Genomic DNA, 25973 nt, shown 5'->3' with positions numbered 1-25973 from the left:
TTGTGAGTCCATAGTCACTGTGTCTATTATCCACAATGATTCCCTTTGTGTGCATGGAAATTAGCAGGAGGGGTATATTAGCCATACTAATGGAATGTGGGAATCCCAGTAGCATATCTGTTGTTTCTGCAGTTTGCTCCCACCTCAAGTTCCGTTCGTGGTGGTTCTTCTGCCTTCAGCTAAGGCTTTCCACAGCCAATTGAAAAGTATGAAAGTCACATGACACAAAAGCAGCGCATTTGCTGCAGGAAATACGAAACTGCCAAGACGCCTAAGTGATAGTTTCATACTTTCTGCGATATGATTAGCGCTCTCGCACCTCATTTGTGTTTATATGGACATACTTATACAGTAGACATTCAAGATGATAAAATGTGTAGGTTTATTACATTACAAAACAAACTGTTTCACTGTTTCGAAACACCGTATCGAAACATTACATTGTACTGTTTCATTTGTTTTGTGGCGGCGTTCGTAGCGACAAACAATTCGCTGTAGAAACGGCTTACGAAGTCACCGCCACACTTTTAATAGCGGGCCGACCGGTCCGCTGGAACAGTGAACAGAAAGATGAAAACCCAAACACTCTGATTAAATAAAAGTCGGTACTTATCTTTATTAACGATGATACAGAAACACAGTAGTGAACTCCGTGTCTACAGAAATCTGTCTAGTTCGAGTCGGAGCGGCTAGGTCAGCGTCGGCTGACGACAAACAACAACTCTGCTGCGATGAACACACAACTGACTAGCAAGTACACAATTCGGTGGCGAGTATACAATTGAGCGGCGAATACAGAACTGTCCTAGCGCTCGCGACTCCAGCGCTTAAGAAACCAGAAGCCAGCGGTGGCGCGCGCAGACTTGCGGCGATTTCCTGTCTCACTGGCGCTGCTTATGCGGACGGCGTCCGGACTTTGATGCTGCCAACCTTTTGGCAGCGGGCTCGGGTGGCATTACTGGCTAGGATATAACAATTTGTTTCGAAACATTTACGTGTTTCAGTTTGCCCATCTCTACTGCAGTCTTTTTGTCTCGGTCACTATATTCTTTGCTTTTAATCTTCCACAAACATGGGTGGTTTCTACATATTTCAATGAATTCACTTACAAACTCTCGAGAACACTGACGAGTATCAGCCAATTTAATGCCCTGTGCACACAAACACTAGACTGAGCAGACAGCTGTTTCGGGCCAGATTTGCGGCGATCTCCTGTCCACACGCTCCAGCTTGTCTGCGCAGATGTGGTTTGAACCCACAGATTTGAGAGGTTTCGCTCATAGGCCGGTATTACACTATCAAATTTCTTTGTCCAATATCATTGTCAAAGATATTTGATAGTGTAATAGGGACTTTGTCAAATGTCGTCCAATATTTGATCAAATCTAGGGCCTCGCTGTATATTTGATCAAAGAAACCGCTTGTCTTCTGTTCACTGCAATGTGACATGTTATCACATGGAGCGCTAGCATCGCTGCAGCGTTCTGTCGTCTGTAGTGTTTTTATAACCATTGCCGGAAAATACAATTGGTGTGTGCTGACAACTACAAAATTAATTGAGATGTCTGAAGCTGATGAGGCGCTTTACAACGTGGGGCACCATGAATACAAAAATAGATTAAGAAGATTGGAGACCTGACCTAACCTAACCTAACATAACATAACGTAACCCTCTCCTCTAACAAGGAATCGGAGTGTTGTAGTGAGCCTGTCTTCTGAAGATGTAGCAGTTCTTAAGTGAATATTGTGCTTTGTAATATGAGGATACACTTCATTGAGCACATACAGAAATGTATGCTCATCCATTCTTAAGTAATTGATGTACGACTTGACGTCTTCCACTGTAAGCTCACGTAACAAGTTTTGTTGAATGTTTTTATCGTGTCGTTGTAAAACCCACGGCTTCACTCAGATTAGATTAGTTTTTCGTTCCATAGATCTGTGCTGAGGAGATCCTCGTGGATATGGAACATGTCGATTTTTTTAAGCTGAAATAACAATACTAATAGTATGAATAAATACAATACATCATTTGTTTCTATTAAAAATTTCGCCAATGGAGTAGAAGGAGTTGGCCAGTAGTAAGTCTTTCAGGCTGCTTTTAAACTGATCTTTATTTCTAACTAATTTTTTTATGTTTCCTGGCAAATAATTGAAGATGAGTGTTCCTGAGTAGTGGACCCCTTTTTGAACTAAAGTAAGTGCTTTAAGTCCTTGTGCAGATCATTTTTGTTCCTGGTATTGTATGTATGAACTGAGTTGTTTGTTGGAAAAAGAGATATATTATTTACGACAAATTTCATTAAGAAGTAAATATACTGAAAGGCAGTAGTTAGTATACCCAGTTCTTTGAAGAGGTTTCTGCAGGACGTCAGTGAATTTACTCCACAAATAATACGTATTACACGCTTTTGGACTCTGAAAACTTTTGTTTGACTTCCAAGATTTACCCCAAAATATTATCCCATATGACATTATGGAATGAAAGTAGGCAAAGTATGCAAGCTTTTTCATTTTTATGTTGCCTATGTCTGCTAACACTCGAATTGCAAATACAGTTTTGTTAAGGCCTTTCTGCAGTTCTGTGGTGTGCTCCTCCCAACTGAATTTATTATCAAGTTGTAATCTCCGGACTTTTAAGACTGTCAACCTCGTATGTATGGTTCCATTTTTTCCCCTACTTCTTTTCCGCATGTGCACACAATGCAATTGGGGTACGTACAACTGCTGCAGTTAATAACAAGTTGTTGTCAGCCATCTTGAACTTTGACGAAAAATTTGATGACAGTGTAACCTCCAACTCCAACTTCCAGGTTTGCGCAGTGCACACACCTCAGGTTGGTGCAAATCTTTTGTCCACACGCAACGATCTGTCTGCGCAGATGTGTTGTGTGCAGACATTTGCGCAGACAGATCGTAACGTGTGGACGGACCTTTAGACTATGGTGTTATGGCTGATTGGGTCGACTGCTATCGACTTCTGTGGTCGCTTCGATTCATATGTCATACTTCTGCGCAAGATTTGAGTGATATACACTTTTAACGCAGTTGTTATTGTTGCGGAATGTTGGCTGTACACCTGTGACTCAGTAGCGGCAGTGTTATGTCTTGAAGTGTTGTTGTATTTGTAATGAGCTGATTACCCAAATATGAATATGAATGAGTCAGTTGATTGATGATATGTGGTTGCTGTTATTGTAATGGAGATAAATAAAACAAGGGTGTTCATTTATGCATTAACATTTCTGGGCTATGCCTTTAGTGGGTATGGAGCAGAAATAATCACAAACTTGAGAGATGCAGTAATAGCAGCAGAAAGTGTTTTCGGAAGCTTTCTTAAGAATGCAATAACATGGGTGAAACAAGTGAAGAACCTGCACGACGTCTTCGATGCCGCGATCGAAGAAACGTGTGTCTTCTCATGTCCAGGGGGTGTGTTACAATTTGTGTAGTATAGAATATAGTTCGAAGTGAGCCTTTTCTATTTTAAATGGTTACACTCAATTTTGAATCACGTTCATGATACTGTCGATTGCGCAGCAAATTGGAATACTCACAATGAGAGAGATTATTTACTAAAAGAAGATTTCACCGCATTCTCACATAAGCTGCCTCCTTCATAAGTGAAATAGATTTCCTAAGGGCTCTTCTATTGAATTCTGTCTTTCTTGGCAACTAATTTTATCTTCATGAACCCGACTAGATGCATTATTAGATTCCATTATTGATCACCAATGCTTTATTACATCAGTTGTACAAATGTCATTGTATTTGGTAAAGTTCACATTAAAAACATTTTGAAGAGAAATTTACTGGCGGACTGTACAACTGAAGGAGGGTTATTTGTAATCAACCTTTTATTGGCATGAACACAAACATATTCCATGAAATGTCTTCTGCAAGTTTGCTAAAAATGTAACTTTCACTGACGAAAACAGTGACTCTTGTCTCGTCTTTTCCAGTTGTACTGGTAAGTCTTCATGCTACCTCATTGTTCTGTGTATCCTTTCATGGGCCAGCTTAGAACACTGTTTTTATTTCCATCATATGTTTCACTAAGCAGTGTGACGCAATCTGTAAAGGTACTGGACTCACATTTGGAAGGACCAGCTTTGAAATGCATCCTTGTCACACAATTTAGATTTCACATAGTTTTCTTAAATTACTAAACACAAATGCCAGGATGGCTGCATTTGGAAAGGACATGCCTGATTTCTTACCTCCCACGGTCTGAGTCTGTGCTCTGCCTCTAATGGGCTTGCCCTTGACTGTACATTAAATTCAAATCTTTCTTTTCTGCAGTAGAAATACAGTCACAGCTTAAGTGTATCTCTACCGGTTAAGAAAAAATGCTGTACCAAAATTTTAAGCAATTTGTTTTGCACTGTTCGAGTTGTTAGTATGCAAGTGTGTACTGTATTTTCCCACTTCAACCAGTTGAAGACAGAAAACATTCTGCATGTTGTGCAAGTGAAAATGGTTTGCAGTAGGGCTAAATGGTAAGAATGGTGTGTTCCGAAGGTCTGGATCATGGTTTGCCTATTGTGTGTGTGTGTGTGTGTGTGTGTGTGTGTGTCATCTTGCTGCATTAGTCTAATACGGTTAATTGATGCAGAGCATATTATGGTTGCCTGAATTTCTATGCTTATACAGAAAAAGAAATTTCTGACAATACAGAAAAAGAAATTTCTGACAATGCTAACTAAAATTTTCAAATTTTCTATGAGCGTGAAATTAGTTCCGTATTTGCTGCAAAAGTCAGTATATGTTCAATGAAAGTTACTTTACATAATCTGATGTTTTTGATCTGGAAACCTTATTTGGATCTAGGTAATTAAATTTTAAACATGAGTGGGTAATGACATTAGAACTCTCACTGAGAATGTTCCCTTTCATGAAGCTTAAAGCAAGAAAATAACTATACACCAAGTAATGAATGCCATCTGTGATCATGGTGCACAGTTAGGGTAAATAAGATAGTGCTTTACAGTACAGATACTCCTCAGTATAAATGACTCCAGGAGAGATGTTTTAGTAAAAGTTGCTAGAGGTATCCTATGATGAAGTTTGTAAGGAACAAAGTGCTAATGTAAAATTTAATGTATTCTATGTTAAATTCGTATTGTTGTTTGGAAATAGCTTTTTGTGTAAGCTAATGATAAAGGACATTAAAAGTCATGTCAGAAACTATGGATCACTAGAAGGATTGAAATATCTCGTAAACGGGAAGTGTATCTGTTGGCGAGAACAAGTAAAGATCCTGCAGCAGTTGCACATTCCAAAAACTACACAAAACTATTAATAAAACTCATAAAAATGATAGAACATGCACATTATATCAGAAATCAGTAATTTCAACAAAAGGCTTAAGTCTGTGTGCGATGTGGTGAAATGAGAGGACAACAAACCACAAAACAGTATAACATCACTACCGATTTCAATGATCGGGCTGTTATTGATCATTCACAGATAGCGGATATGTTTGACAAAATTTGTGATCACTTACCGAGTGATAGAAAATGTCTGACAGATAGTAAATTTAATTTTGAAAGCAAACTGGCAAAGTTTGTCCTTGACAACGTCTTAAGTTCAGTAGACATTTCTATATTTGTGATGTATAAAAGGTACTGGGTAGAAATTTCTAACCCCTTGCAAATTGTCAGCATTTGGTCACATGAATGTGTAATGCGAATATAAAGTGACTGATTCAACATAATTGTGATTAATCACACAAGTGATACAGGGAACATGGAACTAACTTGTCTGTAATTCAGTACAACGTTAGTATTAGCACTTTTTTTTTTTTTTTTCAAATTAATATCAGATCATAACACACCAAAGCACTACTGCATTATGAATGGAAAGTGATGTATTTATGTTCCACTTTCATCTGGAATACAAGGGAAATACACTTGACAAATAAAGTATGCAAGTTTCACAACATTTTCATTTTTGGCAGGGGTATTGTAATTTGCATTAGTGACTTGTATAAGAATGAAAATTTATGATCCATAACAAAAATAAAATAAACTTTACATTACTGCTGTCACCTAGTGTACTGTACCCAACATATCTACAAGAAGAAAAAGTAACTGGCTAAGATTGATTATTGCTTTTGTTGTTCAACATCATTTTCTTTCAGTCCTGGTTCTATATCAATCATTAGGCTACATCACATAATTTAATCCTAGGGTTGGATCTCTGAAACTCACAGTTTATTCAGATAAGGTTTAGTAAATAAAAAATAAGTACATACTTCATTGCAGAGCTTATCATGTGCATTCCTGAGACAATTTTTAGGTAAGGGGGCAGTCGTTTTTATGACTTCATTCATTTCAGATGTGGGAATATGAGAAAAATTAGTGCCTTGACTGTAACCATGACATACCAGTGTTGTCCTGGCACTGGCAACTTTATCTGCATTTGTTTTAAAGCATTTCCACCAAAGGGACTTTCCTCAAAAGTAGATGACACGATATACAGTTTTTCCCAGGAGGAATCATCAATATTTGGGGATATGACAGGAATAATCATTAAAAGCAAAAAAAAAAAGGTCCAGTAAACAAGTGCTCTAAAATGCATGCCTTTAGAGCTATGAGTGCTTGTTCACGTGGAATAAATTTTTTCTACTGCATGCTCTTTGTGTTCCACATTTTGAGAGGTGGTAGTATGGACAAACAAGGAAAAAATGTCCAGTAAACATGGGTTCTAAAGTGTGTACCTTAAGAACTGTTCTTGTTCACCTCTGCTACTGTGAAACACACATCTCCTTCTGAAGGAGTGCTCGTAACTCTTTAAGGTAGGCCTATGCATTTTAGAGCCATGCTTACTAGACACATTTGCTTAAAATTATTGTTTCTGTCACGTCCCTGACTATTGATCATTCATCCTAGGGCGTCCTGTATGGTTCGTTATCTCAGTGATTTGTTTTCTAACTGTTCCTACACTAGACGAAAAATACTACATAAGAAAGAAAAACCAAAAGATAAAAGTAAAACTCACAATGCGAGTTGTAGTTATTAAATAATATAGTTAAAACAATGGAAATATATTATTGCCACTCATCATATAGTGGAGGTGCTGAGTTGCAGATAGGCAAAAATTAGTGGCGGACACCTCTCCCCCCCCCTCCCCCTTCCACCCCCTCACACACGCGCAAATGCAACTCGTACAATGACCACAGTCTCTGTCTACTGAAGCCACACTACACATTAAATTTTTGGTATTGTAATGTGTCAGTTTTAATATCATAATTTACATCTTCCATTTCCAGTAGAACATAAATGTATTTGGCATTCCATTGAAAGAAATGAAGTCACGATTCACGAAGATGTATTTTTGGCATTCAGTATCAGACAAATATATAAAAGAACCAAGAGTCCACTGATAAGGATTCCTATAGTAAGAGTAAACAGACAGTGACACAGCTTAATATAGTATTCTGATAACGGATATTACAGGATGGAAACAAACGAGGAGATGTATCCACTCATTCAGAACCGATTTACATGCGGTGCACAGACGTAAATAATAGTACAAGGAATTTTATTATCTTGAAAGCTTCCATTCTTCTTCTGATCTAGTGCCCATTCACACACAAATGCACCCACTCATGACTGTGGGTTGTTTGTGAAGTCTTGCATCAGGTGGTTATAGGTGTATAGTTGACAATTCTCATTTTTGTTCATTAATTTGCTGTCCTTTATTTAATACTAAATTCGAGCCACTTCTTGTCTGTATGTCATAACTCTGCTGTGCAAATAATCATAGTTGTGACATAATATATTAAAACTTATTACCCATTCCTAATACAGTAAAAGTGTAGCTTGGTGGCTCACAAGGAGGCCATATGAGCTTCTCTTCACTAATTGGATTGATATAGGCATGGTGTGTAGGGCACAACTAAGACTTTATGAAGCTGCAACTGTGCTTTGTAGGGTCACCTGTGTTCAGGGAGCGCACAGCCGAGTTAGTAAACTTCTAGTTTCATAACTGCGAGGTGTCTGGATAGACTCTTGCTACTGATACCTTTTTTTTAAATTTTGGCATAATTCTAATAAGAAATTTATTATGACAGTGCAAATTATTAATATTTAATGAGTCAAGTATTATTTTCCTAGTCTTTGTCCAGAAAAAAAGGAAGATAATTTTTTTTTTCATAAGCATGTTGGTAGTCATTTTATATATTTTATTGTATCTGCATTCTGTTAATGACACTTAATGCAGTCCGTAAAAGATTCAGTACCAGTATGTGACATGAATTGTGTAGCTGAGAATGAGGAGAGTTCTGGTTCAGAGTTTCTGATGTAGCTCATTGTCCACCTATCTTGAAACCTGGGAGAATGAGATAGGTCGCTAATCTACTTGATAGTAGTTGCTAGCTCTTGGACCATGTGCAGATCAGTGGAAAATAATGATTTTTATTTGTGAAATATACGTAATTTTCTGGCATGTCCTATCGAGTTGCAGATCTGATGTTTTGAATATCTCTTTTTTTATTCCTCTGATGAGATAAGAGAATAGGTTTGTGAGAGAAAATTGAATATATCATGAGCCAAATGACAGGTGGTGAGTAGAGGACCTAGAATATTACCATTAGCTGTATTTTTCCAATCTTTGATAGGAAGTATGCCAGGAGATGACAGTTTCTTCTCATAAAGTCTGTAAAGATGAACATTTGTAACTGTCAGATGCCAAAAGAGGAAGGCAGTCTGCCTAAGTGTGCAAACAGGATTCTGGTCAACAAAACAATTTGTTAATAAAGCCATTCTATAGTGTTTTTCCACTTATAAGCAGAAGTACACTGAAGAAAAAGGGGAAAGATTTGGTATTTACTACTGAAACATGTTTCCACAAGTAAGAGTGGCACTCCCCTACAAACATTTTATGTTTTTTCCAAGGTATTGCAGAGACAACAAGCTCTTGTTTCGTTGTCTGAAACATCAGTCACTAAGACATTAAGTATGCTTCAGGTGTGCTAATGACATAGAGAACAAAATACATTTTATTGAAATGGAGACTGTGCATTCCTATCCCGTTTGTGGACTAAAACCTATGAGGAAACAATCAGACAACTTGAAATATTTTCCGGCATAACTGATCCCAAGTCCTATAGGTTTCCGTGCTATGCCATTCGTATGTCAAGAAAGCACTACACTTTCACAAGTGTAGAGATTGATTCAAACCTATTTTTTCCTCGTTCTTACTATTTGTAAATCTCTAGACTAATAAGGGTGAAACATTTTCAGATAAGCTGCAGAGTGAAAACTTAGCTGGTGCACAACTTATTACCCTTACTGAGCCAGTGATCTAATGAATCAACTTGCTCCTTCTGTGAGGCAACCAACCAACTGAACTTGAATATGCACAGCAAATTACACTATACGGAATGAGATTGATTGTCTCTTAGGACTCTTATGATTGGCATTTAAAGCCAACAGTTTCAATGACCTCAACTAATCTAAAAATCAATTTGCTGCTCTGAGTTAGCTTTAATTATTAATTTACTCGTCACGTTCTGTAGGACCAAATTGAGGAGCAAATTTCCGAGGTCATGGAATGTGTCATTACATTAAATTACAACATAAAAGTAATAACAGATAAAAATAAAATATTTATGAACCCAAATAAAGTCAATCCATAAGTTTAAGTAAACGCAATTAACAATACAACAAGAATTGGCTTAATTTTTTCAAGGAACTCCTCGACAGAATAGGAGGAGTGACCATGAGGAAATACTTCAGTTTCGATTTGAAAGCGCTTGGATTACTGCTGAGATTTTTCTTAAATCCTAGTGGTAGCTTATTGAAAATGGATGCAGCAGTATACTGCACACTTTTCTGCATAAGAGTTAAAGAAGTCCGATCTAACTGCAGGTTTGATTTCTGATGAGTATTAACTGAGTGAAAGCTGCTTATTCTTGGGAATAAGCTAATATTGTTAACAAGAAATGTTAATAAGGAATATATGTATTGAGAGGCCAATGTCAAAATACCCAGCCTCATGAACGGGGGTCCACAAGAGGTTCGTGAACTTACACTACTTATTGCCCGAGCCACCCGTTTCTGAGCCAAAAATATCCTTTTAGAATGGAAAGAATTACCCCAAAGTATAATACCATATGACATAAGCAAATGAAAATAAACAAAGTAGACTAATTTTCCTGTCGCATTCACTCACTTCAGATACCGTTCGAATAGTAAAAATGGCAGCATTAAGTCTTTGAACAAAATCCTGAATGTGGGGTTTCCACAACAGTTTACTATCTGAACACCTAAAAATTTGAACTGTTCAGTTTCACTAATCATATACCCATTCTGTGAAATTAAAACACCATGTTTTGTTGAATTGTGTGTTAGAAAATGTAAAAACTGAGTCTTACTGTGATTTAGCATTAGTTTATTTTCTACAAGCCATGAAGTTAGGTCATGTAATGTACTATTTGAAACTGAGCCAATGTTGCACACAACATCCCTTACTACCAAGCTACTGTCATCAGCAAACAGAAATATTTTAGAGTTACCCATAATACTAGAGGGCATATCATTTATACAGATAAAGAACAGGAGTGACCCCCAACATTGATCCCTGGGGCATCCCCCCACTTGAGTGTACCCCACTGAGACCCCACATCACAGCCATTTTCAACATTGTGAGTAACGACCTTTTGCTGTTTGTAAGAGGTGAACCAATTGTGAGCTACTGTCCATATTCCAATATGGTCCAACTTCTGGAGCAATATTTTGTGATCAACACAATCAAATGCTTTAATTAAATCAAAAAATATGCCTAGCGATTGAAACCTTTTGTTTAACCTATCCAGTACCTCACAGAGAAAAGAGAATACAACATTTTCAGTTGTTAAAACAACTTCTAAAGCTGAGCTGTACATTTGATAGCAAATTGTGTGATATGAAATGATCAATTAACCTTACATACACAGCCTTTTCCATAACTTTTGCAAACACTGATGGCATAGAAATAGGTCTAAAATTAACTACATTATCCCTTTCTCCCTTTTTATAAAGCGGCTTTACTACTGAGTACTTTAATCGCTCAGGAAACTGACCATTCCTAAAGGAAAAATTACAAATATGGCTAAATACAGGGCTAACATGTACAGCACAGTACTTTAATATTCTACTAGAGACTCCATCATAACCATGAGAGTCCTTAGTCTTCAGTAATTTAATTATTGACTCAATCTCCCTCTTGTCTGTGTCGCAGAGGAGTATTTCAGACATCAATCTCAGAAAGGCATTTGCCAAGAAATTTATATGATTCCCTGTAAAAACTAAACTTTTATTTAATTCACCAGCAATGCTCAGAAAGTTATTGTTAAATACTGTACATATATCTGATGTATCAGTAACAGAAATATTTTTACTACGAACTGACTATATCGTCGACCTTGTGGCTGACCAGACATTTCCTTCACAACAGACCATATGGTTTTAATTTTATCGTGTGAATTAGCTATTCTATTTGCATACCATATACTCTTTGCCTTCCTAATAAAATGTTTAAGCACCTTACATACTGTTTGTAATGGGCTGCTGTAGCTTGATTGTGACTACTTCTAACATTTTGATATAGTTCACACTTTGTCCTGCATGATATCCTTACCTCACGAGTCAGCCACCCGGGCTGCCTATTACTGCTAGTACCCAATTTAGAACATTCTAATGGAAAGCAACTCTCAAAGATCATGAGAAGTGTTAAGGAAAGCATTATATGTATCATCTATGTTATTGGCACTTTAATCATCCTGTCACTCTTGTTCCTTGACAAGGTTTAAAAAACACTATATTGCTGTAGGTTTAAATTTCCTACATAGTTTGTAATTATATGTGACATTTGTTTGAGTACAAAAGCCTTGTAATGTTAAAATTTGTGCATCATGGTCTGAAAGACCATTCACCCTTTTACTAACAGAATGCCCATCTAGTAATGAAGAATGAATAAAAATATTGTCTATGTCTGTGCTACTGCTCCCTTGCACCCTAGTTCTGCATCAGATCATATGAATTTAGGAGATCTACCAACATCCTTTTTCTTGCATCATCATATACAAAATTTATATTGAAGTCACCACATATAACTAATTTCTGGTACTTCCTACAAAGTGAATAACGAACTCTCTGTACCTTGAGCAGAAATGCTTTGAAGTCAGAGTTAGGAGACCTGTAAACAACAATAATTTGAAGTTTAGTTTCACTTAAGTCCTCCTGCACAACATTCAAATATCTGCTCAATGCAGTGTCATGATACGTGTGTGGACTCAAATGAATACTGTTTTTTAAGTACATAGCCACTTCCCCACACTGCAGGGAACTCCTTGAAAAACAGCCAGCTAATCTGTATCCTGGTAAAGGAAGCCTCTGAATTGTCAAATTATTTAGGTGCTACTCCAACATACCAATAATTTCAGAGTCAACATCTATAAGCAGTTCACTAACTTTATCTCTAATAGCTCTTATATTTTGATGAAATATGCTAATTCCTTCTCTACTTGGAAACATGATGTCCTCTGAAGGTGAGCCCTTAGTTAGAGGGACTTCCTTTGAGCAGGTATACGTATCAGCTGACTCCAGTCTAGAAAAAGGTGCAGCTCTAATGCCAGCTACTACAGGAATTTTTCCATGAGTGATCCCACGACCACCCACTACACCATTGCCAATAAGCTTTGCCAGCCTCCCCTTCCCATACCTGTTGAGGTGCAGGCCATGCCTAGTGAAACCCAATCTGCTGATAGACCCAACTGGCACCGCTGAAATGTGACCCATGCCCTCTACCATCAGTATCCTCTCCAGCCCCACGTTAACGTGCCTAACAGCCACATTAAGACGAGTTTGATTATGACGCTGGAACAGCTCCACGAAATGCACATTAGTGCCACCAGTTTGAGTAGGTATCTTTACCAGGTCACCACTTACATCATACACTCCGTCCCTATCAAGACTTTTTCCCTGCTCCACCCACTATCACTACCTGATCCTCCTTCGTAAAATTCCTACATAACTCCTCTATGCTGTCAGTCACCTGAGCAAACCCTGCACTAGGCTTCATGATGCTGGTGACCTGGTACTCACTTCCCAACACTTCCTGCAATGGCTAGCCCACATCTCTACCGTACGAACTACCTAGCAGCAGAACCTCCTTCTTTCTGTTAGACTTTGCAACTGACCTAGGCCTCCTAACTGCTGAGGACTGCTGCATGTTCCCTACACCTACGGCTGCAAGAGGCTCCACTCCACTCAGATCTGACAGTTGGTCAAATCTACTGCATATACGCAAAGTATAACTGTCTGAATACCTCCTCCTCCTAGCTGCCTTCTTGCCAACTGCCAATTCCCATTCCCCACCACCCTTCACCCTCCTCAACCTATCTAGTTCCTCCTTTGTATCTTGTAACTGCACCTGAAGGGCACATACCTTACACTCCTGCTCCTCTATCAACTTATTTCTACTACAGATTCTTAATTCCCAGGAGAGGATGTCACTAGAATACCCACTGGCTTCCCCACTGCATTCCCCACACTGAAAATACTTTGAACAAATCCCACACCGTAACCCACTACTCAAAAACCTAGGACAGATCGCACACTTCTCACTCATGGTACAATTGTACAGTTACTTAAAAAAACTGTATCCCTACATTACCTAAGTTCAATTACACCAGCGGAACTAACAGTAGCGGTCTTGAAATTCTCTGTCTACTAAGAAAGCAACTGCTTGTATTAATACTACTACACCACAGCTAATACCAATACCAGCAAAACTTAACAAAATTATTAGCTAAAACCAAAAATTCAAGTGGCCACGGGAACATTCAACGAAGTTAAAACATTGAATGAAAATTTTGCTGAAATATTTCACTAGAAAAAATAAGAAACATCAGCTGAAACCTAAAGCAAGAAATTTAGTAAACGAGTTCAACGCACAGAAAGCTCTAAAAAACACAGCGAGCTAACATTTCCAAAAGTTTATTAAATCGTTATTTCACCACAAGCAGCACCCTGCAACTCTGGAAAACTATTAAATTTAATAACTGTATAACAGTGCACAAATAACTTTGTCAGTACTTAGCTTTACAATTGCTACAGCACCAACTGCACGCCACAAAATGTAAACACACTACTGAGGCATGAGGCTTAGACGAACGATGTCACAAGTTGAAATGAGTGCCAGATGTAATACTTATTTTATGTCTTTGGCAAATAAATTAATTTTTTAATTTATGTTCCAGGGGAGAAGCCTAAGAAAAATAAATATCATACACCATCAAGTGATGGATGTGGTTCACAAGGATTGAAAGTAAGTGCCAATGATTTTTTTAATTTTAATTTCTTATTGTCTTTTTCTTTAGTAATTATTAATTAATCACAATATTTTGTTTTGAAAATGTGTGAATGGCTGAGTTGATGCAAAAGTCTCATAATGTGGCTGACATTTCAGGAAAATGAAATTCTTGTAGGAGGTTATGATTAATTGGCAGTCACATTTGATGTATTCTCTGTTATCATTTGATTCCTCATTCTATCTCTGTTGAATTTCACCAGTCTAGCATGAAACAAAGCCCACAGGTTCGCAAATGCTTTTCATATCTTCTAAAATTAATCTACTATGTACATCCACTGGGAACTAGGAGGCCACAAAACCTCTACCCTTCATACCTTTGCAATTTCTCCACTATTCAAGTTCAAAAAATTCAGAACTTGCCACTAACAACATGCATATGTCATCTAAATACATTTTGCACTCACACAATCTTAATCAAGTTGTCAGGCAGAATGCATTTGCAATATCTAAGACTGGTGTTCAATAGGTAATACAACACATTTTTTTCCTCGACCAATTTTGGCTGGAGAAGAAAAATGTGGAATTGTTGTGAGGAGACATGGAATATTCCTGCTTCAGTCCCTATATTGTCATGAAGTTCTGATAGGTGACGGCAGTATAGCCTACAAAATGGAGTCTGTTACAGAGGTGCATTCCAAGTCATTGAGTTTATTTTGGTGGAAAACCAGAGTACTGCAGATATTCATAGGCACTTGCAATATGTCTATGGAGACCTGGCATTAGCAAAAGCATTGTGAGTCACTGGGTGAGGCGTCTGTCATTATCGCGAAAAGGTCGTGCAGACCTGTCCGATCTCCCGTGTGCTGGCTGGCTGCACACGGCTGTGATTCTTGCAGTGTTGAAACATGCAAACACACTCATTTGAGGTGACCACTGCACAACTGGAGATCTCTGTTGGTAGTGCTGACACACTCTTTCACCTGTTGGGATACTCGAAAGTGTGTGCCAGCTGGGTTCAGTGCTGCCTAACAGAAGACCAGAAAGAGCAATGAAGGACCATCTGTACAGAAGTGCTTGTGGTGCATTACAAGGCTGATCGTGACACTTCTTTGTCAAACATCATCACATGCAGTGAAACGTGAGTTCATCATTTCAAACTGGAAACAAATCAGCAACCCACAGAAAGGCACCACACCACATCTCCTCCAAAGTAAAAGTTCAAAGCTGCACACTCAGCTGGTAAAGTCATGGCTATAGTCTTCTGGGTCACTGAAGGGGTTAATCTGTTTGAGTCCCCTATCATGATGCGAAGATCAACTCTGAAGTGTGTTTATTGTGCTACCCACAGGAAATTGAAGATGTGACTTCAGCATGTTTGTCACCACAAAAATGCAAACAAAGTTCTCCTTCTTCATGTCAGTGCAAGGCCTCACGCAAGTCTGCGCACCCGAGAAGAACTCACAAAACTTCATTGGACTGCTCTTCCTCATCCACCTGACAGCCTGAATCTTGCACTTTCCAACTTCCATCTGTTTGACACAATAAAAGATGCCTTCCACAGGAAGCAGTGTCTGGATGATGAGGAGTTTATTGATGCAGCAAGATGTGAACTCCAATGTCGACCAGCAGAATGGTACCATGCAGGCATAGTCCCTCCCAATAAGGTGGCCTCAGGCTGGTGCTTTGAATGGAGATTATGTTGATAAATAGGGTTTTATAGCCAAAAATTGCAACATTGCAGAAAAATATGGTGTATTCGAATAATGAATAAAACTGACCTGCTTTCAGAAAAAAAGAAAAAAAAAGTGTTGCATTACTTATTGAACATCCCTCATATAACGTTATAGTGTGGGTATGTGTCTGTGTAATCGTTTGACATGTGGTTCTCTGTGCACTTTCAGCGGTGGTTGGCTCCCTAATTCTAAATCTCTAGAAATAAGATGACTTCAGACTTTTTTCTTTTTTCTCTTACTGCGAACCTTAGCATCAGCACTGTGTGCGGTAGTACTTATGTAGCCATTGTTGAATTCTGTGTTTAATTTTGCTGATATGCAGTTTGTAGCAGTATCATTATTGAAATTTCAGTGTATAAATGTGGTAGAAGTATAAAGCAGAGGAGTAGTGGCTGCAGTTTGAGAGGGAGCCTTGCTCACACCACAATGCTCCTATCATGGTGAGAGTCTGTTTGCAGAGTAGGGCTTTATTCCTCAATTCTCTGCATCATCCTTTAAAACTGATCAAGAAAAAGTGCCCATTTTTTTTGTTATAACCAGGCACTATTTTCCTGTCCACTATGACTGCTGAAAATGGGCATTTGATACCTAACATTACTTTTCCCTATTTTTCTCAAAACTCATTTGCAGTCACACTTCCATTCTATACTGTCTCTTTTCTTCTTTACTGTTTTGTGTTTATTTCTCCCCACATCCTCCCTCTTTCTTTATGCCCATCTGCCCCCTCACTACATCTCACCCTCAAATTGTATGAGTATTTCTTTTTTGTACTCTATTTCCCTTTCGGGAGTGCAGTCTTTCTCAGCTAATTTTGCTGATGAGATCTTCCCATTTATCAGCATCCAGGTTTGGGTTTTCCATTATTTCCCTAAATTGCTCCATGCAAATGCCAGTATGGTTCCTTTGAAAGGGCATGGCTGATTTCCTTCCTCATCCTTGACGCAATCTGAGCTTTTGCTCCCTCTTTAATGACCTCGATGTTGATGGGACGTTAAACCCAGTCTTCCTTTCATCCTTTTGTGTTATCAGCCCAAGAACAGTGATGTATTGAAGTATCATTTTGAGTTTTCTTCTCATCTTTAGTTTAAATATATTATTTTTTGGGACGTGATTGTTTAGAACTATTGGAGTGTGGCCTACTCTGCCAAAAGAGTTTCGGGCTGGCCAATCACATGTTTACAGTGTGTCTTGGCCTGTGGTTGTGGTGGTTGGGGGAAGTGAAGGGGAATGATCTGAGCATTCAGCCCTGGTGCTGCCTCTGCATTCTGTCCTCACTACCTACACTCCTCCCTGATGGGAGAATTTGTGTTATTGCGAATTTACCAATAGCGCTCCCACCTGAGAACAGTGCAGGTAGTTGACAAAACAGCAGGACTCAGCACCTGGACAGCCCCCCCCCCCCCCCCCCCCCAACCACCACCACCACAACACACTGGAACAGCCTCTTCCAGAAACATGCGATTGGTCTACACAGTACTCCCTCATCATAGAAGACGGGATTTGACCTGACTTCTTATTTACATAAATTCTGTGCATGCTTTGACCATTAAGCATGATGGTTGAATATCATATGTCACAAGGATCTGAATCTACATGCCAATTGAATATAACGGGTGGACACTAAAGTACTGGAAGCGCATGTCTATCCTGCACGGTAGTCACTCATCTGCAGAGTGTGTGTGTGTGATTGCTTAAAGATAATACAGCCCCTTGGTTCATAAGCTGAAAAGTTTTCATCAACAACTTCCTTTCAGTTATACTATATTTCTGTTTACTGTTTTACATTCATTCCCTATTTGACCAAACTTAACTTTTTTAATCTTGTGTTATTGACAGGTGGTAATATGTAGAAGGTTCATTGCTTTGAGGTAATAGCTAATTATTTTGAGATATCCTTGAATGTGAGTATTGATAATTGATTCTGTTGTTGCTTTTGATTCATCCATGTCTTTTGTGATGTGACCATTTTGACTGATTTTTGAAATTTTTTTTGACTGGCTATAGTGTGTCTGTCCTCAGTGTGTTTGGTACACTTTTTGCGAGTGTAAGATTGGCATTCAGACAACTTGTGTTATGCCAAATAGTGATCACCTCAAGCAGTTCAGTTGCCAGTAGCTGGATTGAATTATGGTGAACCTGGGGTTCCTACATTGGGCCTGACTTCGTATTTACATAAATTCTGTGCATGCTTTGACCATTAAGCATGATGGTTGAATATCATATGTCACAAGGATATGAATCTACATGCCAAGGAGGTGATTGAATTTAATGGGTGGACACCAAAGCACTGGAAGCGCATGTCTATCCTGCATGGTAGTCACTCACCTGCAGTGTGTGTGTGTGTGTGTGAGAGAGAGAGAGAGAGAGAGAGAGAGAGAGAGAGAGAGAGAGAGAGAGAGAGAGAGAGAGGGGGGGGGGGGAGGGGGGAGTGGTTGAATGAACTTCGCACCACTTTCTGGGGCAGTTGCTGAAGCTGAATAACACTATCTCGCCAAATGATACAACCACTTCCATGATTTCAATAGCCACACAGAATGCACGTTGATGTGCAGATGCTGGCGCGATGATCCACTTCTATGTTTAGCACTGCATTGTGATGCAGCTGACCACCATGTTTCCCAAAACTCAAGCATTCTGTCCCAGTTTTTGTGGAAAAATCTCTGATAAGGTCCACTCAATTTCCTGTGTTTTGATTATCTTACTAAAACAAATGTAGAAAACATTCGACAGGTACAATTTCACACTCTCTGAAATTGTACAAAAAGTGATCTTGGTTTGAGAGACTAACAACTGCTATAAGTTACTGATTGTGTGTAGGAAATAGATCCGAGTGTGATGGTTGCAAAATCAAAAATTAGAAATATGCAAAACACCAACATTAAGTAATATAAAAAAATTCTAAAATTCAGAAGAGTGGAGTACTGTAGTGGATATTTAAAATACAGTTGTTAGTTTATAAATAAATATTTGTCTTTGAGTGTTATTTTGTGTATGTGTTTGTTGCCCTATTTTATTCCTGCACAATTTTGAGTTCTGGATCCTAAAGTTTGGTTTTCTTTTACTTGTCTGTAACTTTTGCTTGCACTATAACATTATTACCAACCCAAAATATCTGCTGATGCCATGTTGAAAACTTTGCCACTTGTAGAATTTATGGCATCCTGTGTGAATGGTAGCTCATAGTGCTACTGCAGTATGGCAAGAGATGTAGCATCACTTCAGTTGCATATATGAAACCATCTTTACTCCAATTTTCAGGGATCTGTGTTAGTGGACTGGCAAGTTTCTTGTTGACTTGTGTACTCGAATCTTTTAATTTCTCACCATCAAGGAAAACTAAGAAGCTGGCTTTCATGATCAAAATTTGCTTATGTTACAAAGAGTGAAGATGAAGATGGAGGGTGTCATGGCTTCCAGTGGCTTTATGCACTTTGAGGCAGCACAACTTCAGGAGAATGGGCAGATAGAAGAACTTTATAGAGGTGGATAACATTATTAAATAATACACATACATCACAAACATCCCCCTTCTCGGGTTGTGAATCTGAATATTATCCTGTTGTTTCTTAGGTGTTAGCTGAACAAAGGAAATTTCTTCTTTCTTGCTCTTTAAAGTGCATGCAATATGCGTTTGCCTATCACTTTGAGTCCAAAAATGTGTCTTCTGAATTCCTTTCAAAGGAGTAGTTTGTTTGGAGCATTCTTCTTTTTTCTGCTCACAGAATTCTTCAATTTACTCTTTGGATAAAAGTATGAGTGCTGTGGATGTGTAAGATTTCACAACTCTTGTAAAATCCTCAGCATTCTGAATTGCAGCTGTATTTGGTCTGAAAAGATTATGTTTTGTAGCATGGTGCTTCAGCAGGCTTCCTACGCCATCAGAAGGTCCCTTCCCGTGACCAGTAGCACTGTATACCCAGTCAGTTGGCACAAGCGACTTACTCAATTCAAACAGCTGGCAACAGTTTTTAAAATGACTAGGAACACCATCAGAAATAATGATGATCTTCTCTGCTACTGTTTGCAATTGCAGAATTTTGCGCATTGCTAGCAAAGCGTGGGCTGAATCATGTCCTGTGTCATCACTTATAACTGCAACATTTGTGGTCTTGTTTTGAAAATATGTCACTCCTGTAAAAATTGAAACTGGTCATTACTCCAGTGATACCCTTGTACTTCCTGTGAGTGAATTACAGACCATTTCTCAGCAAAATCACAGTGAAGCACTAAACATAGTTCTCCAGCCAGTACACACCCTTTCACTTCTGCAATGTGTTGTTGTTGCAATTTCTTCAGATGCTGGTGTGTTACGGCTTTCACTGACCATTTACTAAGTTCGTCAATGAAATTGTCAAAGGCAACAGTTTTCTTAATTAGTTTATTTTCCTCCCATGTTGCATATGTAATTTCTGCAGAGTTATCCGCTACGTCTTCCAGGCCAAGTGTCTGTAAAGACGGTCCTTCCTTTCCAATGCAGTTACCACATTCTTGAAACACAAATCTCTCACTTTACGTCGCAGACTACTAATGACTTCACACACCCAACCAAGGTGTCATACGAGTCGTGTTTTTTAAGTAAGTACTGTTTTGAAATTAAAAAAAGATTGCTAAGATATCTCAATAATTTTATTTTTACATGAAAGCCTTTACCTTAATCTACTTTTCTGCATAATTTCCATCAATATTGAGGCACTTGTCATGACTTAGTACCAGCTTTTAAATACCCTCCTCATAGAAGTCTGCCGCCTGACTTGTTAACCACTGCATCACCACTGTTTTGACTTCGTCATCATCTTGAAGACGCTGACCGCCCAGGTGTTTCTTCAAGTGCAGGAACAGATGGTAGTCACTGGGCGCAAGATCGGGGCTGTATGGAGGATGACCTAGAGTTTCCCATCAAAAAGATGTGATGAGATCTTTGGTCTGATTCGACACATGCGGATGGGCATTGTCTTGCAGCAAAACAATGCCCATGCTCAACTTCCGTGGACTGTTGCTTTGATTCTGGTGTGATGTAGGCCACCCATGTTTCATCGCCTGTAAACATTTGGCTTAAGAAATCATCACCGTCGTTGTGGTACCGCTCAAGGAATGTCAATGCACTGTCTAAACGTTTGATTTTGTGCACATCTGTCAACATTTTTGATACCCAGCGTGGGCACAATTTTTGGTAAATCAAGTGCTCAGTCACAATTCCATACAAAACACCACGAGGAACATTAGGAAAGTCATCCTGCAAGGAGTGTCTGTTTTCTCTCACCTTGTCCACTTCCTGCACCAGACTTTCACTAACGACCGAAGGATGCCCACTCTGTTGTTCATCATGCACATTTGTGTGGCCATCTTTAAACGCTCTCACCAACTTCCTTACCATTCCATCACTCATAATGTTTTCTCCGTAAACTGCACAGATCTCACGATGAATACCGATCGCTTTTAGGCCTTTAGCACTAAGAACTTTTATAACAGCCCGTACTTCACAGTCGGCGGGACTCGCGATTATCGGAGACATCTTAAACACTCAGTACACAATGTAAACAAGGAAGAATCAGACTGTAATGGCGTCAGTGCGTAGATTAAGGTACAGGCTTTCATGTAAAAATAAAATTATTGAGATATCTTAGCATGTCTTTTTTTAATTTCAAAATGGTACTACTTAAAAAATACGCCTCGTATGTCATGTGCTCCAGTAAAGTCTTCAAAGTTACCAAAGTTCAAAATTCTTGCAGTACACTTATAAACAGACATCTCTAGATGGGTGTGGAACTACCCACTTAGGTTGTAGTGCATAAAATTTTGGTCTTCAAAATTGTGAAGTTGTATAGTTGCTCTTATAAATTGCAAAAGTTTCTTTAATACTGCAAATCATGTACTTCTTCACTTTCACAACTTTTTGACTTTCAACTCTTACAGTTAATGTTTTTTGTTGGCATTCTGGCGAGAACAGTTCCATTTTTCTTCCAGATAAGATTTGAACTTGAGCTGCTTTTACAGGATGACCATAATAGGGATCTGGTCTTCCAAAGACTCCTTTTACAGACCTTACATTCCTTGGTTTGTCTACCGTGTGCTTTGAACAGACGAAATATGGTTCAAAATTGTTTTCTTTAAAAATGTCTCTGGAATAACAGTTGAAACTTGCACCTTTTTACTGTAGGAAACGCAATATTCAACAGCTGAGTTGATATTTGTGAAAAATTGCTGGCAAGAGGTGGAAGAGTTCTTTGGTTTTTTTTTCTGAAGATGGAATTTCTACTTTGAAGAATGTGGTCATTTTTGCTGTAGTCTATTCATCCATTGTTTTAATAATTTCTCTGCACTTTCTTGATGCATAGAGTTTATGACTCAACTTCACTGACCACGGTTTCTTAACAGGACTAACACCTACCTCTGTAGTTGACTGATTCAGGGTATTTAATTCATCATCTATTGATGCAAAATCTGCACCATGGGAGGCTGCACATTGTTCAGATACTATCATTGTTGTTATTCTGTCAAAACATTTAGAACACAAAAAGTCGTTACTGGAGACATGTTCGTTTTGAAACAGAGTCTTCAAATGAGAACACTTATTCCCAACCTGAACAAAGTCTGTTTTCTGTTTGTCTTATATATCATTCTTTTATGGATATGCAATTAGTCAGCTAACTTCACTCTCTTGTGGTCCCAGTCAGAAGACATTTCAAACAGTCCTTTTCACAAAACACACTGCAACTGTGTCAACTGGCAAATTCCTCATGAAAACACAGAACTCACTGGATTGTCTCAGATTTCTTAGAAGCCTCTTCAGTAAACAAATTAGCACTGAACAACTACAATACAGAAACCTGCAATGAACAACCACAACAAAGAAACTGACAAGAAACTACAACAAGTGTAAGAAATATCTGCAACAATGAAAGTAAAAAGAAGTAACTGCAACAATGAAAGTAAAAAGAAGTAACTGCAACAAAGAAAGTAATAAGTAGTAACTGCAACAGAGACAATAGAAATAAACATTGTAACAAAGAAATTAGTAAGAACTTCAGTGAAGACATACATTACCCTTGAAAGTTAAAAAGAATGAGTTTTAGAATAAACCTGTCCAACTTAAAAGTGGAAGCTCTCCTTTACAGAAAATATAGTATTACATGGTAATGAGCAACAGAAAAAATCTAACTTTTCTGGATTGGCATTTTGAAAAACAAAAAATTTTTTTCTTTAAATTATAAAAATTCAAAAGGTGGCAGTAAAAGATCTTTTACAGATATGTCCAAACGGAGGATGCCATTGTAATCATAAATCATTTATCTTTCAAATGAAAAAAAAAAAAAGAAAAGTCTAGAACTGTGTCGGAGAAGCCGTGCGGAGTGGCTGTAAGGTTTTAGGCGCCATGTCATGGATTGCACGACCCCTCTTGCCGGAGGTTCGAGTCCTCCCTTGGGAATGGGTGTGTGTGTTGTTCTTAGCATAAGTTAGTTTAAGTAGTTTGTAAGTCTAGAGACCAATGACCTCAGCAGTTTGGTCCCTTAGGAATTCACACCCATTTGTTACAGAGGTAAGAGCATTTTAAAAGTTTTTCCGAAGTTAATGTCTTCAAAATGGTGTTCGCAGTGTCATCTTTGGAGGCCTGTATCTTGGGGCAGGAATTTTTTTGGAGGGGGGGAAGGCATCCTTGTTTCCTACTTACTCCTGAATTTTAACATATGCTAAATTCAATAACTCCCCATACTATGAAGGTAACCCCCCCCCCCTCCACCTGAAGTGATACGGATTATGCCTCTTAGATTGCGTCTGCAGGATATCTCAGTTGTTGATGATAAATGTCAGCTGTGATGGTTGCACCTCAATGAAGTAATTTGTAGTGCATCACATCATCACTGTTCCACCAGATGCATAACATTATCTTTTGTGGATATGCGCAGGTCTTTGTACAGAGAGTTGCTGCTTTGTTTGTGCTTAGCTATTCCTCTCTTTTCTTTATAGTACCATAAAGACACCATTTCTCATCGCCAGTAATGATACAGGACAGGAATGGTCAGCGTTCTTCTTGAGGAATAATTGGCAAGCAGAGGATCACATATGGGCAACCACAGATTTTTGTGCTTAGCACATGCGGTACCCATACACCCAGTTTCCGAACCTTCTCCATTGTATGCAGATGTTGCACAATGGTGGAGTGATTACAGTTCATCACATTTGCCAGTTCCTGAGTGCAATGATGTAGATCATTTTTTATTAATGCATTTAAATAATCTTCATCAATTCCCAAAAGTTTTCCTGAATGTGGAGAGTCACTAATATAAAAATGATGATTTTTAAGACGAGAAAACCATTTCCTTGCTGTGCTCTGTCTAATGGCTTTGACCCCCATACTGGGTACAAATGTTTCGGGCTGCTTCCACTGCTGTCACCCTCTATTGAACTCAAACAGAACATGTTCGAAATGTTCTGATTTCTCCACTAGACACTCCATTTTCTAGAGTGAGCAGCTCCAGTCACTATTTACAAATGACAAAATGACAGTATTTAAACTCAGATAGCTGCAGTGAACTACAAATAAAAAATGAAAATCGATAAATAAGCCCATGGCAAACAGAATACCAACATGCAAAAGCAGAATGCTGTGGACTTATGTGCCAACCTAATACTTGAAACATAGCAAATTAATTCTGTTTTTGAAACAACAAGTTAATAAGTAGTTTCATCTTCAGAGGGGCTCCTTATTGGCCTAAAGTCGAAGAGACCTGCCCCCCCCCCCCATAACCATCCCCCCCTTCATCCCTCATTTTGCAGTGTTTTGTTTTCTATGACATACTGTATGGCACGTTCCACACCCAAAAGACTCATCTCGTTTTTGGGTCGATGAAACGAAAACTGGGTGTAATGTAGTATAATTTCCTTCAACCAATTATATTTTCCTCCCAGTAGAAAAAACTTAATACTAGGGATGCTGTATTCTGTTGTTACTGTTTCTATCAACAGTAGTAGCACCCCTTGTAGGAGATCAGTCATTTAAGTATGAAATTTTTGCCCATTTAGCCACCATTGGTAAACTCTGTGCACACATTGTGTTGCAGTACATAATTTATTGACTGTGAATAGTGTTGTTAGAGTTCTATTCTTCCAGTTACATCACATGAAATGCAGTGTTATATACTTGCGTGTTCTAACTGCTCCTTAGTTAAGATCGCCTTACTGATGTATTCTTTTTAAAAAATTGATACATTTTCCAGATTGACAATGAATATCTGCCTGTGGGAGATATGACAAATTGTTGCAATGACCATGATATCTGTTATGATACATGTGGCTCAGATAAAGAGAAGTGTGACTTGGAATTCAAGAGATGCTTGTATAAGATTTGTGAAAAACATCAGAAACTGATAACAGATAAAGGTGTTAAAGGTAAGTAGTTGTCATTTAGATGGAATACAAAGAGAATCAACATACTACCAATAAACATCTTAGAACTGTAGAGGGTACCTGTCAAATTGGGGCTAAATATTCATGTTTGGAAACCTCACTTAGCAATGTTGTATAGAGTATAAAATATGGGGAATAATGCTCAATACTTAAAAAATGACACCAGTATACAAGACTATTATCTAATAAGGTAGGTGTAAATAATTTAGTAATATTCTTTAATATAAAAGGATGGAGTGTAGCTTGGTGCTGATAAGTACTGTCTTTTCTGAATTATGTAATGCATCACTAACTTACAGCATTTTTCGAGAGAAATTAAAGTATGCCATTATTAGGCCTCTCTGTAAGAAAAGTGATAAAGATGTCAATGGTTACCAACCTGTTTCACTACTGACATCAGTTTCTAAAATTTTTGAGAAAGCAATATATTCTAGAATAATATCCTGCCTGAGCAACCATATCATCTTAGTGAATCATAGTTCTGATCTCAGAAGTTGCTCAACTGAGAATGCCATTTATAAATTCACTAACCAA

At 38.3% G+C, this 25973-nt stretch overlaps 1 protein-coding gene across 1 annotated transcript in view; it reads left to right on the top strand.

Annotated features, from left to right (window-relative positions):
* Window positions 1-3001: 3001 nt before the first annotated feature.
* Window positions 3002-25973, top strand: part of LOC124595094 (group XIIA secretory phospholipase A2) — a 28605-nt gene continuing 5633 nt past the window's right edge. Inside the window, exons 1-3 of the mRNA XM_047133685.1 lie at window positions 3002-3432; window positions 14249-14316; window positions 25250-25421. Of these exons, the coding sequence (XP_046989641.1) occupies window positions 3201-3432; window positions 14249-14316; window positions 25250-25421 (472 nt within the window). The 5' untranslated portion in view covers window positions 3002-3200. The remainder of the gene's footprint in view (window positions 3433-14248; window positions 14317-25249; window positions 25422-25973) is intronic.

This window comes from Schistocerca americana, chromosome 2, assembly GCF_021461395.2.
Source record: "Schistocerca americana isolate TAMUIC-IGC-003095 chromosome 2, iqSchAmer2.1, whole genome shotgun sequence".
Taxonomy (NCBI): domain Eukaryota; kingdom Metazoa; phylum Arthropoda; class Insecta; order Orthoptera; family Acrididae; genus Schistocerca; species Schistocerca americana.
Note: the sequence above shows the minus strand (reverse complement) of the source record. Positions and strands in the feature narration are given on the sequence as shown.